General features: G+C 36.2%; 3 protein-coding genes and 1 long non-coding RNA gene across 5 annotated transcripts in view; 1 reads left to right on the forward strand and 3 right to left on the reverse strand.

The window, feature by feature from the left end:
- The window catches only part of LOC107664758 (putative fibroblast growth factor 1), a 6,239-nt gene extending 1,011 nt beyond the window's left edge, over positions 1 to 5,228 (forward strand). Inside the window, 3 exon segments of the mRNA XM_016455406.1 lie at positions 692 to 1,040; positions 4,194 to 4,297; positions 4,386 to 5,228. Coding sequence (XP_016310892.1) covers positions 899 to 1,040; positions 4,194 to 4,297; positions 4,386 to 4,583 — 444 coding nt within the window. The 5' untranslated portion in view covers positions 692 to 898 and the 3' untranslated portion in view covers positions 4,584 to 5,228.
- LOC107664760 (uncharacterized) overlaps positions 1 to 6,650 on the reverse strand; it is an 18,552-nt gene extending 11,902 nt beyond the window's left edge. The window contains exon 1 of the long non-coding RNA XR_001631489.1: positions 6,459 to 6,650. This is a non-coding gene — a long non-coding RNA (uncharacterized LOC107664760). The remainder of the gene's footprint in view (positions 1 to 6,458) is intronic.
- Positions 6,651 to 6,713: 63 nt separating this feature from the next.
- Positions 6,714 to 13,358, reverse strand: LOC107664757 (NEDD4 family-interacting protein 1-like). Its single transcript, XM_016455405.1, has 8 exons — positions 13,137 to 13,358; positions 10,187 to 10,274; positions 9,977 to 10,107; positions 9,806 to 9,893; positions 8,844 to 8,968; positions 8,640 to 8,706; positions 7,654 to 7,760; positions 6,714 to 7,490 (listed from the first exon to the last, which is right to left on the reverse strand). The coding sequence occupies exons 1-7, from the start codon at positions 13,164 to 13,166 to the stop codon at positions 7,654 to 7,656; spliced, it is 636 nt and encodes a 211-aa protein (XP_016310891.1). The 5' UTR covers positions 13,167 to 13,358; the 3' UTR covers positions 6,714 to 7,490.
- A 1,131-nt stretch (positions 13,359 to 14,489) lies between these two features.
- Positions 14,490 to 18,198, reverse strand: LOC107664733 (glucosamine-6-phosphate isomerase 1-like). 2 transcript variants are annotated; one of them, XM_016455381.1, is made up of 7 exons: positions 17,984 to 18,198; positions 17,430 to 17,577; positions 17,239 to 17,340; positions 16,967 to 17,149; positions 16,710 to 16,894; positions 14,792 to 14,966; positions 14,490 to 14,680 (listed from the first exon to the last, which is right to left on the reverse strand). In XM_016455381.1, the coding sequence occupies exons 2-7, from the start codon at positions 17,551 to 17,553 to the stop codon at positions 14,640 to 14,642; spliced, it is 810 nt and encodes a 269-aa protein (XP_016310867.1). In that variant the 5' UTR covers positions 17,554 to 17,577; positions 17,984 to 18,198; the 3' UTR covers positions 14,490 to 14,639. The 2 variants fall into 2 exon arrangements, with proteins under 2 accessions (XP_016310867.1, XP_016310866.1); XM_016455380.1 differs by having other exon boundaries at positions 17,430 to 17,567; positions 17,984 to 18,197.
- Between the last annotated feature and the right edge of the window lie 598 nt (positions 18,199 to 18,796).

The following is an 18,796-nucleotide window of genomic DNA, read 5'->3' on the forward strand; positions in this document are numbered from 1 at the left end:
TGTGTGAGAGAGACCCTGGAGCACAAAGCAGTCTTAAGTAGCACAGGTATATTTGTAGCAATAGCCATCAACACACTGTATGGGTCAAAATTATTGTTTTTTTCTTTTATGCCACTATAAAACCCCAAACACACCTCCAAGACGACCACTGCCTTGCTAAAGAAGCTGAGGGTAAATTTATGCTAAAATATCATTTTTGATTAGTAATATGCATTGCTAAGAACTTCATTTGGACAACTTTAAAGGCGATTTTCTCCATATTTTCATTTTTTGCACCCTCAGATTCCAGATTTTCAAATAGTTGTATCTCAGCCAAATATGTATAATTTTTTTAAATGTATCAATTAAAAAAAATTGACACTTGTGACTGGTTTTGTGGTCCAGGGTCACATATACCAATCAACCAATTTGATTACAAAATTTAAATTTCTTAAGAACCTGGCAGCTTTTTAAAAGATTTGTAATTGGCCCATATAATCAACCTATGTGATAATGAAACAAATTATTTAAACAAGTATTATTTACCTAAATATTATTATGAGATGAAATTATTACACTGAAAAAAAGAAAAAAAAAATGAAATATGATATAAATTAAAATTAAACCTTATTATATAAACAATATCTTATAGCCTATATTTTTGTGCGTTTTTCCCTGGGATGTCATAATGCAATGTGTCTTGCCCAGGCAGGTTTAGACTCGCTGGTTAATCAATACAACCGTTCACCGTTCCCTGCAGCTTCAGCATTATTAACCGTGTCTCAATCCTCCGGAGCTGCCTACCTAGACAGCATTTCGTCCATCGCATGCACGTTCCGAGCCAGCCGCCCAGTGAGACACGGCCATCTTCAGCTTTCAGACAGCGCCTGTGCTCAGAGGAGCGCACTGAATAGTAGGCATGACGGAGGCCGATCCTGCGGCGGAACGCGGCCCTCCCGACTACAAGAAGCTGGCGCGGCTGTACTGCATGAACGGAGGATTTCACCTGCGGCTCGCGGCGGACGGAACCGTGGAGGGAGCGCGAGAGGAAGACGATTACAGTGAGTTCCGCTGCAGAGTATAACGCGTTTATCGGTGCTACAGTAAACAGTCTCGTTCGTGTGAGTGTGCTGCCGGCAGAATGAGAATAAAGTATTTAAAAATGAATAAAGTAGACAACATTGGGATTGATATTTTAAAAGGGCAATGTGCTTTGTGCTGAAAAGCATATTTTCCCCTCAGTATTGCTCTTGAAACATGAAACATGTTAGTTATAAAAAATTAAATAGGCCTATTTAAACTACTGAATACGTATCAGTATAAGTCAGTATGTCAGTAATTTAGCATTTTATCTATCCATCCATCTATCCTCATATATGTGACTCTGCAGCACAAAAGCAGTCTTAAGTCGCTGGGGTATATTTGTAGCAATAGCCAACAATACATTGTATGGGTCAAAATGATTTATTGTTCTTTTATGCCAAAAATCATTAGGATATTAAGTAAAGATCATGTTCCACGAAGATAGTTTGTAAATTTCATACTGTAAATATATTAAAACTTAATTTTTGATTAGTAATATGCATTGCTAAGAACTTCATTTGGACAACTTTAAAGGCAATTTTCTCAATATTTCGATTTTTTTGCACCCTCAGATTCCAGATTTTCAAATAGTTGTATCTCAGCCAAATATTGTCCTATCCTAACAAACCATACATCAATGGAAAGCTGAAAATTATTCAGCTTTCAGATGATGTATAAATCTCAATTTCGAAAATGACTGGTTTTGTGGACCAGGGTCTCACACACACACACACACACACACACACACACACACACACACACACACACAATAAATAAACATATATACTATTACACACACACATACATACATAAGATGCATATATACCATTACACACACGCGCACACGCACACACGCACACGCACACACACACACACATACACACACACGCACACACACACACACATATATACTATTACACACATTCACACATACAAATATACATGCATACATTTACACACACGGAGCTGGGTAGATTACTTACAAATTGTAATCCGTTACTGATTCCAAATTACATGGCAAAAATTGTAGTCAGTAACGTAATCCATTACTTTACACATTTTAGGTAATGTAATCAGACTACTTTTAGATTACTTTTGTCCTCGTTTATCACATTGATTTAAATAGGATAAGCTTGTACCATAATGATGTAAAAATACAGAATGGAAAAAATATTCCATTCATCATTGTAATTAACAACATGAAGTGTATTAAAAATTATATTACATCAAGGTTTCCCAAACTGGGGTTAATAAAGGAACTGCAGGGGGTTTGTGAGTTTAATGAAAAGCTACTAAGATTACAATCAAAGTGCTCACATCCAGCAGGCCAAAAGCTCAGTGTGGGTGCTCAACCACAAACTAATCAGAGCAAAGTTGGCACAACCTTTTTTAACTTTAGTTCATGTGTAATGTTCCTGTTTGAGCATAATATCCGCAAAGGGAGATATTTTATTTTACAGAATTTGCTTTTTAAAGCAGCACTATGCAACTTTTGGCGCTCTAGCTGTTAATAAACAGAGCTGCACACATCCCGCGGAAGAACATTCCAACCGGAGCTACTTCTCTAAGTTTATGTCTATGGCGATTCACGCAGGTATGTGTTACTCCGCAGCGGTGACCAGCCTACAATAGTCCGAATATACGTACTTATTATAAGTGTACCGGAGTGATTCGGAATAAGACAAAAACGCGGTTTGGAAGATGAATTCATGATGTACTCGCTCATTATATCAATTTTTGCAAATTTTGAACACAGAAAAAGTTACATAGTGCTGCTTTAAGGACTACAACAAACAGCTGGTAGGGACTACAACGAGCTTCTTCCTTGGTTTGTGATCTCATGAACCCTAAAATTTACATAAACCCTGCCAACACACTGACCAATCTGAGCTTATTTCTGAGGAAGGGGCTTCAGAGAACCAGGAAGTCAACACACTGTTTTTAGGAGAACGGAAACAGCGTAAAATAAATGAAAAATAATGGAATTAAAAAAAAAAACAAGCATGAACACTTGTTACAGTGCCCCCCATAAACACAATCAAGCCTTCGAAAATAGCTGGTTGACCACCCCTTTATTAGGTGAAAGAGGTTCAGATGACAAAACGTGTGCCAATGTCTGCATTACATGTAAATAACGAGTTTGAAAGACAAAAGCCTTTCAATAATACATGGTTAAATAACCTACTGATTGATATCATTCAAATAAAAATGAATGTGTTCATCAGTAGTTGATGCAGTGTTGAAACACTTTTGTAAATCCAGTGGCCAGATGTTGTATATCCACCTGTGACTGATGTCTGTGTGAATGTCCACAACACTGGACTTTCTGAGTCAGGGAACATTTAAAAGAGGAATTAGGGAGAATTAATAAATTACAAATAATTTATTGCTATTGTGTAAATAATATGCAATCATGTAATCCATAAAAAAGTAACTGTAGTCTGATTACGTAGTATTTTAAAATGTCATTTACTCTAATTACAAGTACTTCATTTTTGGAATCGAATTACATAATCCGGATTACATGTAATCAGTTACTACCCAGCTCTGTACACACACACTCACACACACACACACACACACACACACACACACTCACTCACTCACTCACTCACTCACTCACTCACACACTCACACACACACACATACACACACACACACACACACACACACACTCACACTCACACACACACACACACACACACACACACACACTCACTCACTCACTCACTCACTCACTCACTCACACACTCACACTCTCACACACACACACTCACACACACACACTCTCACTCTCTCTCACACACACACACAATAAAGTGTGTAAAAAGACTTACATAAAGTGTGTACATCAACCTGTAAGCATGTCTACTCTAATGCTCAATATTATTACAAAATCTTTTAGACTATTTTGTTAAATTGACATTAAAAATGATTTACACTGCAATATATATCTTGCTTGAAAACTTCATTTCATCACTAAAAACATTTGTCCTTGATCTTCTGTTATTGTGGACGTTGGACACTGTTCTGGAATGTAGGATTGTTCTGTATCATTTTCAATAATCCTCCCATATTTACAACAGTCTTACTCTCTCTCTGTGTGTGTGTGTGTGTGTGTGGTTTTAAAGGCATACTGCGCATAAAAGCTACTAGTCCAGGAGTGGTGGTCATTGAAGGAGCAGAGACAGGACTTTACCTCTCTATGAATGAAGACGGCAAGCTGTACGCTTCAGTAAGTCGAATGAAATCCTTCTGATACAAAGGCATAAAACTTCATCAGTATTTTTTTGAACTGATGCATGTTTTTTCCGTCTTTGCAGTCATTAGTAACAGATGAAAGTTATTTCTTGGAGAGGATGGAGGAAAACCACTACAACACGTAACAGTCTCAAAAGCACGGTGAAAACTGGTACGTCGGGATAAAAAAGAATGGAAAAATGAAACGCGGTCCAAGAACACACATTGGACAAAAGGCGATCTTCTTTCTCCCTCGACAGGTGGACCAGACAAAGGACTGAAGCCTGAAACCTGATCATATTTCATCACACAGAATAACTGCTAACACTTTACAATAAGATCCCATTTGTAAACATTAGTTAACTACTGTTCATTTCATGGACCTAAACTAACATAAACTAACAATAAAGTTACATTTTCATTATCTAATGTTAGAAAATAGAAATAAATACTGTATATTTACTGTAGAAAAAAATACTGTAACAGACGTATTGCTCATTGTTAATGCATCAGATAACTTTAATTATTAGGACATTATTGTAAAGTGAATCACTACATACATAACCCACTGTTAAGTCACAGGATTACTCTACTAACTACACATGAACCGCATCGAACTCACTGTCAGACGGCTAAATATACAACAGATGCAGACGAACAGAAGTTTAGATGGAAACTTTACTATTTAAATATGCACTGACAAAGAAAGATATAGTATATAGAATAAAACTACTATAATAGTAATCTATTTTTATTTTTAAATTGAGTTCTTCAGTCCGAACAATCTTAAATGACATTTCATGTTGTATTTTCTTATGGTTATGTAATCATGTGTGTCTGATTGCGTTTAATTTTTCTGTTCATGAGCAACGTTATTGTGCTGTCATTGCACCTTTCTGGATCATGTTACACAATAAATCTCCTCACTGACATGTACTGTGTCCAGTCATTGAAGGTATATATTCATGTAAAATTATAATAACTGCAAATGAATAAATGGTAAATGTTACTATAAATACTACAATACGTAAGTCACCAAACCAACAAATCATAGTTAATCTTTACTAACACATGCATAATAGATTTATATATAATTGTTCAAATTAAGATCATTCAGTTGAGGATCTAAAAGTTTGGAGTCAATAAGATTTTTTTTTTTGGGGGGAAAGTGGGGTTAATGTTTTTGCTAGGCAAGGATGCATTAAATTAATTAAAATGATCAAGATGCTTTTGCATTATAATTAGAATATGCTCAAGGATCTGAAGGATCATGGGACACTGAATAATGCTCAAAATTCAGCTTTGTCATCACATGAAACCAAATGCATTTTAAAATTGATTTAAATAGAAAACCTTTGTAATAGTATTAGGGCTGTCGATTTAGCGCATTAAATTGGTGCAGTTAAATTAGAAAAAATAATGCGTTAAAATTATTAACGCATTAAAATCAGCCCGCCCCACTCATACCTGCACGTCATCTTGCATTGATGCAATTAACAAGATGACTGACTGATTTCACAACATTACTACTAAATAAAAGCAGCATCGCTGAGAATGAGAGACTTATTATTAAAATCTACAACCACAAACTGGAAGCGGTAGTGTATAATACTGACAAATACACAAGTGATCTGTGGTGTTGCCATATGTTACATTTATTAAAAGTTACTGGACAAGTGTAAAACATACAAATCACAAACGTGAAGCACTATCCCATACTGAAGTCTTCAATAAAAACAAAAAGATCAATGAACCATCTACTGCTACATTTGGCATCATAAAACATTGTTATTCACACTGATTGATTAAGCGCATTACATATTCAGGTGTGCTTTAATGCTGAATCAGTTTGCTGTTTATATTGAACTGCTATGAATCTAAGCTAACCTATTATATAATAAGAGTATTTTGGTCCGTTTGGTGACTAATTTAAAACAAGCTGACATATTTTCGAATACACTTTTAATATGCTTTTGGCTTTACAAGGACCTGGCAGTCGCTCTGTGCATCTTGTTCTTGTTTATATCTTGAAAGTGCATGTTTATAACATTTAATATCTCTTTTCTCGTATACTGTATATACATAGTTCACAAAGTTCAGTTACTAGATTTACCCACAAAGTAAAATTACAACTTTCACACAAATTAAGAGAAAACTGGAGCACATGCACACGTAAGCTTCTAACTGCATAATGAATGTATACTGTACGACTGAATTAAGCACTGATAAATGGTTGGAGGAACTCGGATCCTTTAGTAAAAAAAAGCCAATGTAATTAGTTGCATTATGCAAACAACAAGTGCAAGGGCGTCTGAAGCAGATGTGTTCTTTGCACTGCTGTTGTTTATGTCCTGAAGTGTATAATACTGACAAATACACAAGTGATCTGTGGTGTTGCCGTATGTGTTACATTTATTAAAAGTTACTGGACAAGTGTAAAACATACAAATCACAAACGTGAAGCACTATCCCATACTGAAGTCTTCAATAAAAACAAAAAGATCAATGAACCATCTACTGCTACATTTGGCATCATAAAACATTGTTATTCACACTGATTGATTAAGCGCATTACATATTCAGGTGTGCTTTAATGCTGAATCAGTTTGCTGTTTATATTGAACTGCTATGAATCTAAGCTAACCTATTATATAATAAGAGTATTTTGGTCCGTTTGGTGACTAATTTAAAACAAGCCGACATATTTTCGAATACACTTTTAATATGCTTTTGGCTTTACAAGGACCTGGCAGTCGCTCTGTGCATCTTGTTCTTGTTTATATCTTGAAAGTGCATGTTTATAACATTTAATATCTCTTTTCTCGTATACTGTATATACATAGTTCACAAAGTTCAGTTACTAGATTTACCCACAAAGTAAAATTACAACTTTCACACAAATTAAGAGAAAACTGGAGCACATGCACACGTAAGCTTCTAACTGCATAATGAATGTATACTGTACGACTGAATTAAGCACTGATAAATGGTTGGAGGAACTCGGATCCTTTAGTAAAAAAAAGCCAATGTAATTAGTTGCATTATGCAAACAACAAGTGCAAGGGCGTCTGAAGCAGATGTGTTCTTTGCACTGCTGTTGTTTATGTCCTGAAGATTCAAAAAAGCTGTAGGTGGCTCTCTTTGACTTTGCCGTTTTGTTCATTTTGCAATTATCCTGAGATTTTAATCTATTCACAAAATCAAAAGAGAGAAAACACTTCACCTTCATTTTAATATCATGTCCACAATCATTTACATCACTGAAAGGTTGTCTTTTAATTGGTTTTCCCCTAATGCAATGCACACACCTCATCTAAAAAATAAAAAAAAAGTAAATTTCTTGTGATTTATCTAATAGATAAAAAGAACTCGGGTTCGAGGAAGGGTAGACATGGAATGATCTGCCATGTTGCGAACTCTGGAATAGTTAACAAATCCCCGGAAGAACAGCAGGAATCCTGGTGTAATAAAAATGACAGTTGCAATAATATATTAATTGTTAATAAAAAAAAGATAAATTGATAATACTTAAGTAATGATATAAAATAATATTAACAATAAAGTCATAATGTTAAAGTTTTTTTTTTAATCATCGGAATAGATTTGGAGAAATGTAGCATTGCATCACTTGCTCACCGATGGATGCTCTGCAATGAATGGGTGCCGTCAGAATGAGAGTCACAACAGCTGATAAAAACATCACAATAATCCACACCACTCCAGTCCATCAGTTAACATGCTAGCTGCTTGTTTGTAATAAACTCATCAATAAGACATTTTAACTTAAAACCGTCACTTCTGGCCAAAATATGAGTCCATAATTCATAACGCTTCCTCCAGTGAAACAGTCCATCTCCTGTTGTCCTCTCACATTTGTTAGAACTGTTTTGGCTTGATGTTTTGGTTTTGATCTGTGCATTTTTTTTCTCCTGATTCAGAAGAGACGAGTTTTCACTACAGAACGCAGCCGGAAGAAAATGTTTTAACATTAAAACCTTTTTAATGATGGATTTGTTTCTTACAAACACTCAGCTTTTGGCTTCACAAGATATTAACTGATGGACTGGAGTGGTGTGGATTATTGTGATGTTTTTATCAGCTGTTTGGACTCTCATTCTGACGGCACCCATTCACTGCAGAGCATCCATTGCTGAGACACTGATGCAATGCTACATTTCACCAAATCTGATGAAGAAACAAACTCATCCTAATCTTGGATGGCGAGTAAACTGTCATAACATTTTTATTTTTGGGAAAACTTTTACTTCAACAATTATTTTGAATGAATCAGTGCAATAAAAACATTTATTTACACTAACATGCAGATATGCACTCACCTACAACAAGGAAAACCCACCACAGCCAGTACTGGCCATCAAAATATCCAGTGAAGTAGGTAGAATACTGTTTAATCACAGAAAGAAAAGGGTGAGTGTTGTTCATCCTCTAATAAAAAGCACTAATAAAATAATAACATGAAATTACAAATAATATAACAAATATTTGAAAACACATATGATGTAATATGGAACATGTCATACCCTGACAATCAGGACCCATTTGACCAGAGACAGTCCAAACCCAGAGATGGCCCCATAGCGTCCAGCTGCAGACGTGGTCAGACAGAAGGACAGGAAGAAGCCAATCCAGTTAAAGAGGAACGCCACTGATGACGCAAAGAAACGAAGAGATATTAACATATCTGATGCAATTTTTTTGATGACAAAAAATAATATTTTGCTGAGTGTGTTTGTGCGCTGGTACTTTGGCTGGTTTAGGCCCGTTACGGATAAATAAATATGGCACTAAAACTGCCACTAGGTGGCAGCAAGTCCCTGTCTTAATGAGTGATTCATTGAATCATTCTTTCAAATGATTCATTTAGCAATGAAGCAAGTGACTGCCTTTACGAATAAATCATGATTTGTTAAAAAAATTCATTCAGAAACGAAACAGCACAGTGTTGCTCTGAGACGCATAAATGTTCTGCTCTGGCTCTGATTGGAACTATTTTCGTAGGAGAAACAGAAAAAAACAAAACAGAAAATGTGTCTAAAAATGTAACGTACTCCATATGAACCTTTTTGAACTGATGTATAAAATTAATATCACATTTGCAATTGCGATCACATGCTAATATTTAGGAAAACAGCTGATGCTTGGGTGATATTACGTAACTATATAAATATAAAAACTAAAAACATTTTTTTCCTTCATAACTTGAATTATAGGCTCATTCTAACTGCATTCTAATAGGCTTCCTCATGCAGTGAATGCTTTTGGACTCTCAAGACGTGTTTTTGTTTTTTGCAATGCGACTGACATACTCCATAATTTCAGGTTATATATTGTTAAAAGAACAATTACGATATTATCGCACACAATAAATAACGCACACCCATACCATCCATAATCCACAGCAGACTAAGTGTATCATAAAGAGAAAGAATAAACCAAAGACACAACAACAACTGTTCTGCATCAAAGTACTGTGTGCTCTTACTGAAAAACGTAAGCATGAAAATCCCATCGTTCCCAACCCGCAGTTGATCTGTATCATCAAAGCTGTCTCTGGCAATGAAGTCCTCATCCTGTAGTAGAGGAACAAGCACGGATGTGTCAAAAGAGTGCTTAATTAACTGTAATTACCCCTAAAACAGCCACAATCGCTCACCCTGTCGGTGACTAGAGGAACGGTGGCCTCTGCTTTGCTCCTCTCAGCCTCGTCGTATGACGGCAGTGACGTGGCAACATTGTATGAGGGGGGTTTGGGGTAAACCTCATCCTCTTTGTACTCAAAGAAAGCTACAGCAAACGCATCAGACAGAGTGAAACGGTTAGGAATAATGACAGACACAGTAGTTATTTCACACACTCACGTTACCTGCGTTACTCGCTGTGATGCTGCTGTACGGTGGAGGCGCATCCGCGGCTTCTTGAAACACCTCCGCTGACTCCTGCTCATTATTCAACTACACAACAAAACAAAAACAAAGCTGCTGATATCATATTACAACAATATTCATTTTAATATAAGATAAAAGTAAAATTTTAAATAATAAAATCAGAACACATACACACACACACACACACACACATATATATATGTATATATATACTGTATATATGTATGTGTGTGTATATTATATATATATACACACACACACTGTACCCATGTACAGTCATTTTAGACACTTCCAAAACTGTTGCAACAGAGATGGAAATACACATTTTAAATACATGAATTATGTTTTCATCTTTGTTGCCACAGTTTTGGATGTTTTTTTCTGTTTTAAAGAAGGGGGTGTCCCAATACTTTTGTCCATATGGTGTATGTACAAGTCACTGGTGTTCGGTAATGAGTTTTTGGCTCAAGGTCTGCATTTAAAGTCACACCAGAGGGATTCTGGGATTCTGCAGACCGGTCAAGTTCTTCCACACGGACTCAATCAATCATTTCTTTTTGAATCTTGCCTTATACACAGAGGCATTGTCATGTTAGAATAGAAAAGGGTCTTGTCCAAACTGTTCCCTAGAATATCATTATATGCTTAAACATTAAGATTTGTACTCATGGAATTTAGTAAAGTAGTCAATCATGTTCATTAGAAGGGTGACCCAATACTTTTGTCCATAATAGTGTATATAGATACCCTGTATGTGTGTGTGTGTGTATATGTGTATATGTGTATGTGTGTATATGTGTATATGTGTATATGTGTATGTGTGTATATATGTGTATATATGTGTATATATGTGTATATATATGTATATATGTATATATGTGTATATATATGTATATGTATATATGTATATGTATATATATATATACACACACACACACATATATATATTTATTTTTTAAAATAAGTGTATTCCATGTATTCTGACACATACATGGATGTCTCTGAGCTAAGCCCTGGATATCCACCCGAGAACTGACCCTGAGTGCAATTATAGATAATGGCTTCTCCATGTTTTACAGATGCCAGATTTCAAATATTCCATAAATCAAAAACAATTCAAGAGTTTTTCCCAGCAGTTCCCAGACTGAAGCTGCAAATGCTTTTTAAAAATACATTATTATTGTACCTTTTTATTTGTTTTAACAACCTGAATCTATTCTATTCTATTCTATTCTATTCATGTCACTCAGGACTAAAATAGCTGCAGTTATTAAACTGACCACAGGATGTCGCTGTTCTGATGATTTTTGCCCCTCATTCTGCTCATGCTGTAAAACGTTATTATGCAATGGTCAGCTTATTATAAGAAAATGGAGAAAAAATGAATAGCTTGTAAAGGGACAAATCTTAAGAGCCCATATTATAAAAAGAAATTTGAGGGAAGCGCATGTTTTGCCCATGTGGTCTCCAAATCTATATTATTTTACACCACATTTGAAACAAATGAACTCAGCACTTCAGTCTTCTTAAAGGATTCAAGTCAGAGTATAGGCCTACCTCACAATTCCGACCGCAATAATTAATCTGCCAGAGAGAATCATATGCATGCAATTAAATCCCGCTATTTTCTGTGACCGCATGTGCAGTTTGAGCCAAGACCATGAATGAATTAATCACAGATTTTCTCACACGAAGGCACAAAACAGATTGGCAGTGCTGAGTTCGATGTGAACGGCTAACCTGCGCCTCTCAGCGTACAGAGAGAGTTTCTTTCAATAGCAGATTCCTATTTACGTGATTTGAGTAACACACTTTTTTTTCTACATAGCGGTCACGGGTATCGTTATGACCCCTCCCTGCGCCCGACTGTTCGTGATATGGCACTGCCAATGCCTTTTGGCCAGATTTCAACTCCTGCTGTCAGCTCCAGAGTCTTTGTCTCTGGCTAAGATGACCCAGTTTCGCGCTCGGTGTCGTGTTGCAGCTCCGGCTGCGTGTGTGTGTGTGTGTGTGTGTTCCTGCACGCAGGGCTGTGCTGCTAAGCCGCCTGTTGACAGGTATGATATAGAGTGCATCTGCTCCCTGAGCCCTCTCACACACAGCAGACAATTGAGTGCGAGATCGTAATGGGAGTGGGGCCCTGAGGGCCCGGCCGTGGGGCTGGGAGGGCTACGGCTCCTGTGTCATGGTTAGGCTGGTGTCAAGGTTTGAGTTTACGATCAACCCCCAGTCTTTTCTCTTTCTCTCTCTCTCCACACACACACACACACACTCAGCATTACTAAGCAATGTGCCTCATAGATCTCTGAGATTTCTCCCTTGGGGCCAATCCCTCGTAATCTAAATTAATTGCCTGTCCTTGAAACTGTAATCGGGTTTCACTTTCTCGCTTTTTCACTTTCTCGCTCAACAGTGTGTATAAACACATTTATATATACACACACATACATATTAAATATTAAAGTATACATAATAAAGACTGTTTATATAATATTTTTAACATAAGATAAACAAAATATTAATATAGAGCATATATATATATATATATATATATATATATATTGCTGAAATATGATTTAGATGATCATTCACGAAACTAAACAGGTTCACCTCTGTCTTCTTGTAAGTCATGAACTTTAACACTGTTTAACATGAGATCAATTATCACTGCAAACAACACTTGATCGGAATGATATATTGATAATTCATAATAAAGTACGGACTATATTGTATTCACATTCTATAGTTAATCATCGTGAGCTCTTGGTTTTTCCGGTTTCGGTTTGTTGTTATGCTAATGCTAACTGAAGGCGCGGCTAACCAGCTAATTAATCCGTCCGACTTTATCCTCTCTCTTCTCAAAACATTACAGTTAAGACTCTGAGAAATTATGAATTATGAAACAGGCCCCAAGTTTGTTAACGTTACCTGCTGATATCCACTCCTCTGTTCTGTCATTCTTCCGCGTCGATCTCTTCACTTAATCACTCATACAGTAACGACCACTAGTTTAACGTAACTTTGACTTAATATCACAACAACTGATTGTTCGTTAATTACAATATTCTCGAAGGAACTCAGGTTGACAGCACTAGGCTAATCTATAGCCCACACAATGGCGACTGCGCATGCGCAGGCGGTTTCAGTGCGGCTCTGTCTCAAAGCCTAGTGTGCTGCCTACCTAGACAGCATTTCAGCTGCTATAGACGTGCTTGGAAGTGGCTCCGCTCAGGCAGCTCACTAGGTTTTGAACACAGCCCATGGGTGTATTTATGTCAGTGCAAAGATTGTTGTTATGTAACCAATTAAAGAGAAATTTCCATGAGTAACTCTGCTTAACGGTTGAACTAAAAGTACCTTTGAACCTTTCATTTGCAATGGCTAGAGAGATTAGTCCCTCAGTCCCAGTACAGTGACAAACACTCAGTATTTCTGTAAGTGCAGTCTGTTGGAGTGGGGGTTCAATCTTCAACTGGCTGGCAGGAGCCGCCACTGGCAGGTCGCTTGACCTGCCAGAATCAGACTGGCAGCTGCCACCAGCCAGTTGAAGATTGAACCCCTACAGGTCTGTTGAGTGCTGTAATTTCTTGACTCCTGAGGGCACGTCTTATTCCCAACCATTGTGAACCACTGAGTTATTTTTGCTCAGTCATGTATGAACTTGATTACACTGAACTGCCTATTTTGTCTATTGTGATATTGGAAATGTGTTCATGACTTTTCACCTGCATGGTGGGGAAATGTTTCTTTAGTCTAATAGTTTCACACAATAATAATAATAATTAAAAAAAAGGTAATTCTTGTACAGTTAAACATGTCATTGCCCTCCTCCACCAGTGTTGTCATTGATAACTAATACAAAAACGATTTAAACATGTTTTCATTAACTGAAATAAAGCTTAAATAAAATACAATACAATAACATATAAATATTAGATGCATATTAAATTAAATTAAAACTAAAAACTTAAAAAAATAATTAAAAAAAATTAGAAATGTTACCTTGGCAACTAACTGAACAAAAAAAATGTATTACAAATAAAAGTGAAATAAAACAAAGGTGTGTGTGTGTGTATATATATATATATATATATATATATATATACACACACACACACACATATATACCTATGTTAAAAATTAAATAAAACTATAAAAACAAAAGGCAATACTAAATATTATAACAGCATATAAATACTGAAATACCATATATCATCAATCCAAAGATTAATATTTACAGTACTAAGTCTATTTATTCATCAATTTGTTATTTATTTGGTCACATTTAAGTCGATTATTATATAAACACATTTTAATTCAATACATCAGGTACTGAGAGGTTTAATAAAAGAAATAAAGTAATATAAAAACAGTGCAATTTGGGTAAATACACAACCACAAATCTGTTGTGTGTCTATTCTTCTTATCAGTCTACTGCTCTTCCACCATCTTGTTGTGCACATCCATAATGCCTGAAAAAAAACATTAACAATTTTCTTACATGCACAATATCCCTGTATTCACTTCATTCCGTCAGGAGAGAGAGAGAGAGAGAGATCAACTAGTTGTTAAGTCGGTGTTACCTTTGAAATACTTGACCGTTTTGACCCGCAGCTCCTGTGTGGCGTCTTCATCGCACACAAACACAGCCTGCGGGTGCTGCTGGAACGCTGACACCGTCCACATGTGATTCACTCCCTCTTCTATGGCTTTATAGAGCGCAAACGCTTTATGTGAGCCAGTGATAAGGATCATGACCTGAAAATGTCATATAATCACGTTAGCATTCGTTGTATTGTTTCAGATCAGCCCACAACCGCTGATGCTGTTGAATGGACGCTTTTCACAAACTATGATCAGTGTTATCTAACGCGAGATACCTAACCAGATTACTTTTTCAAGTAACTAGTAAAGTAACACATTACTTTTTAATTTAGGCAAGGCAGGTTTATTTATATATTTCATACACAATGGTAATTCAAAGTGCTTTACATAAAAGAATAAAAAGATATAATTACTTTTGTAGTTTTGATTTCGGCATTATCTATGTGAATATTAAAATCCCCTGCAATAGCAAAACAGTCAAACTCTGAGGAAATCATTGATAACAGTTCTGTGAACTCTTCAGCAAAGGCTGGAGAGTATTTTGGAGGCCTGTAAATAATGATAAACAGAATGCGTGGAGCAGCTTTCAGCACAATCCCTAGATATTCAAAAGATAAGTACTGACCAAATGACACTTGCTTGCATTGATAGACATCTTTAAATAGAGCAGCTACACCTCCACCTCTCCTAACAGTCCTTCAAACACTCATGAAAGTAAAGTTAGGAGGGGCTGTTTCATTGAGGACCGTTGCACTGCAGCTGTCTTCTAGCCATGTTTCGTTTAGAAACATAAAATCCAGGTTGTTTGTGGTTATTAAGTCATTGATCAGAAGTGATTTATTTTTTAGTGAACGAATGTTTAAAAATGCTAACTTGATGGCATTGCTTTGTCTCTTAGTTTGATGCATAACAGGCCGCAGATTAGATAAGTCAGCCGTATGGCTTAAGAAGGTCTTAGACTTTCTATCACGTGATAAAACAGAAATGGAGAAAGCTACAGGCACACTGGGTTCCCGCTTGTTCTGTAAACATTTGTAAGTGTTGCTGTTATTGTAGCGGGGACCCGACACATATCACAAGCACATATCTGAGTTACTTTTTCAAATAAGTAACACCAGTTACTTTCTTTCTCATTTATTGACTGGCCGCTCTCCTGTCCACATGTTGAGAGAAATTGGGAGAGGCGCTGTGTGCGCTGTGTAAACATGCAAAAGTTAAATGTTAAGTAACACAAATATCCTTTATGTATTTAATGCCATTTTATTAATCAATGTCTTAGTTGCTGATCTTCAATGAGCCAATTCAACCATACTTTCACTAACACATTACTTTCTATAAAAAGTAACTAAGTAACGTAATTAGTTACTTTTTTAAAGTAGTAACGCAATATTGTAATGCATTACTTTTAAATGTAACTTTCCCCAACACTGATCTCGCCATTATTAAAATTGTGAATCTAGCAAAATTTTTTTTTTTACGAGAGAACGCAAAAATGATATTTGTTGTTATTTTTTATATCTTAAAATCAGAATAGTGTGCACTTCTTTTTTTAACTTTTGTTAATTATGCACATTATTATAATATTCATATCTTTTTTATTTTATTTTTTACATTTTTTAAAATATTATGTTTTATTTTATTTATATATTTTTAAGTATCAGTTTATGTACTGTAAATGAAATGCAGACTATAATATGTAGTTGCTATTTTGCAAGCAACACTGCATATAAACTAGCTTACAATAAATGTTTGAAGGCATTGTTTGAATAAATGTGGCCAGAGAAATGTGCAGTTAGTTTGGCACTAAAGCCGAGTCATCTTATAGGAGCAGAAGAAGGAGGGGCTGACATTTATAGACGTAATTATTAGGAAAAGCACAAATGTGAATATTTGTACCTCTCTAGCATCCATCACTGTGCCAACACCAACCGTCAGCGCCATGGTGGGGACTTTAGAGAGATCACCATCAAAGAAACGAGCGTTAGCCAGAATGGTGTCCATAGCCAGGGTCTTAACACGCGTTCGGGACACCAGACTGGATCCAGGCTCATTGAACGCAATGTGGCCATCAGGTCCAATACCTGCAACACGATTACAAGCCAGCGTTGTTTAATGGTGGCACTCACAGGTCAAAGTTCAATCGACTGTCTTACCGCCAACAAAAAGTTCGATTCCTCCAGCAGCTTTGATTTTGGCTTCAAAGTCCTGACACTCCTTCTCTAGACTGGACGCGTTGCCGTCTAGGATGTGCGCATTTTCTGCTCGGATGTCGATGTGCTTGAAGTAGTTATTCCACATGAATGAATGGTAGCTTTCAGGATGGTCTCTAGGAAGTCCTGTAACAAAAACAGCAAGTTCAGTGTTCAACTAATTACGACAGGCAGTTCAACCCTTGATCCCCAAGCATAAACGAGCGGTCACATACCTACATACTCATCCATATTAAATGTTTTCACATACTGGAAAGATATTTCTCCCTTCTTGTGATACTCGATCAGTTTCTTGTAGCATCCAAGCGGAGTGCTTCCTGCAAAACACAGGAAATATGAACAGGCCTATATTACAAATGAACGTGTTTGCTCAAAACAGTGAATTTTTTTTATTTTTTATGGCTACCTGTTGGAAGACCCAGAGTGAAGAATCGGTCAGGACCAGGATTAAACTTCTTGATCCTGTTCCTGATGTATTTGGCAGTCCATTCACTGACCTGGTCATAGTCATCCAGTATGATGAGCTTCATGGCTTTATCTGTGTCTGAAGGAAGCTAACAGGTAAATTAACTTGGAGTCTGTGTGTGTGTGTGTGTGTGTGTGAGACACAGTCCTGCCTTCTCCAGACTTTAGCACCATACATTAATGGAAGCACAGTTGTAGTTTATTACACTTGACTGATATTTAGAAGTGCACTGCACAGTGAAGACAGCGCTCTCGTTATAAGACAATTGACTGTAAACATGCGACAGATTATTGAAGGGTCTTTATACTTCACTACTCTTTTTGACACACCAACTCGTAGTTTCTCTCAGCAAGTTAATAAACAAACTATAATCGTTTGCTTTGAGTTACAAAAAATGTTTATAGAACACGTGACTAGAAAATCGCGATGATGACACTGGAATTCATAATGAAATATATTAAAATACACACAAAGAGACTAAAATAAACTCTTACCAGATCATATGTTTGTGAGGAACTCTTCCTGCAGCTCAGAGGAACACGATCATGTGATCGAGAGGAAATGCTGCACTTTCACACGGGATTTGAGATTAAAATACATTGCGTCATCAAAAAGAGATTTTAGGAATGATCTAGAAACAAATTCGGCCAAGTCGACAAGATTTATACACTTAAAGATAGTTTATTAATCCATAAATGTGTACAAGGCAATTTCCACGTACAATGGGGCCGTGCAAATCAATCAATAAAGTTCGAAATGAGGTGCTTTACATTTAAAACATGTTGATTAATGACTAAAGGAGGCCAATTTAAACTAGATAAAAAAGTTTGTCAAGACAAACTTTAAGTTGTCTTGAGAAAGCCGGACCAGAAAGTTTGAAAAGATTAAAAAGTTTTACGTTTTTTAAAGTTTTATGGTTTTCAGTCTGAAATAGTTTGAAGTTTAAAGTAGTTTTAAAAGCTTCAAGTTTTGAAGTCAATACAGTCTATCAGAGGATAGATAGATAGATAGATAGCTGATAGATAGATAGATAGATAGATAGATAGACAGATAGAGAGATAGATAGATAGATAGATAGATAGATAGATAGATAGAAATAGTCAGATGATAGATAGATAGATATAGATGGATAGATAGAAATAGTCAGATGATAGATAGATAGATGGATGGATAGATAGATAGAAATAGTCAGATGATAGATAGATGGATGGATAGATAGAAATAGTCAGATGATAGATAGATAGATGAATAGATAGAAATAGTCAGATGATAGATAGATAGATAGATGGATAGATAGATAGATAGAT

Source organism: Sinocyclocheilus anshuiensis, unplaced genomic scaffold (assembly GCF_001515605.1).
Source record: "Sinocyclocheilus anshuiensis isolate Anshui unplaced genomic scaffold, SAMN03320099.WGS_v1.1 scaffold235, whole genome shotgun sequence".
NCBI lineage: Eukaryota > Metazoa > Chordata > Actinopteri > Cypriniformes > Cyprinidae > Sinocyclocheilus > Sinocyclocheilus anshuiensis.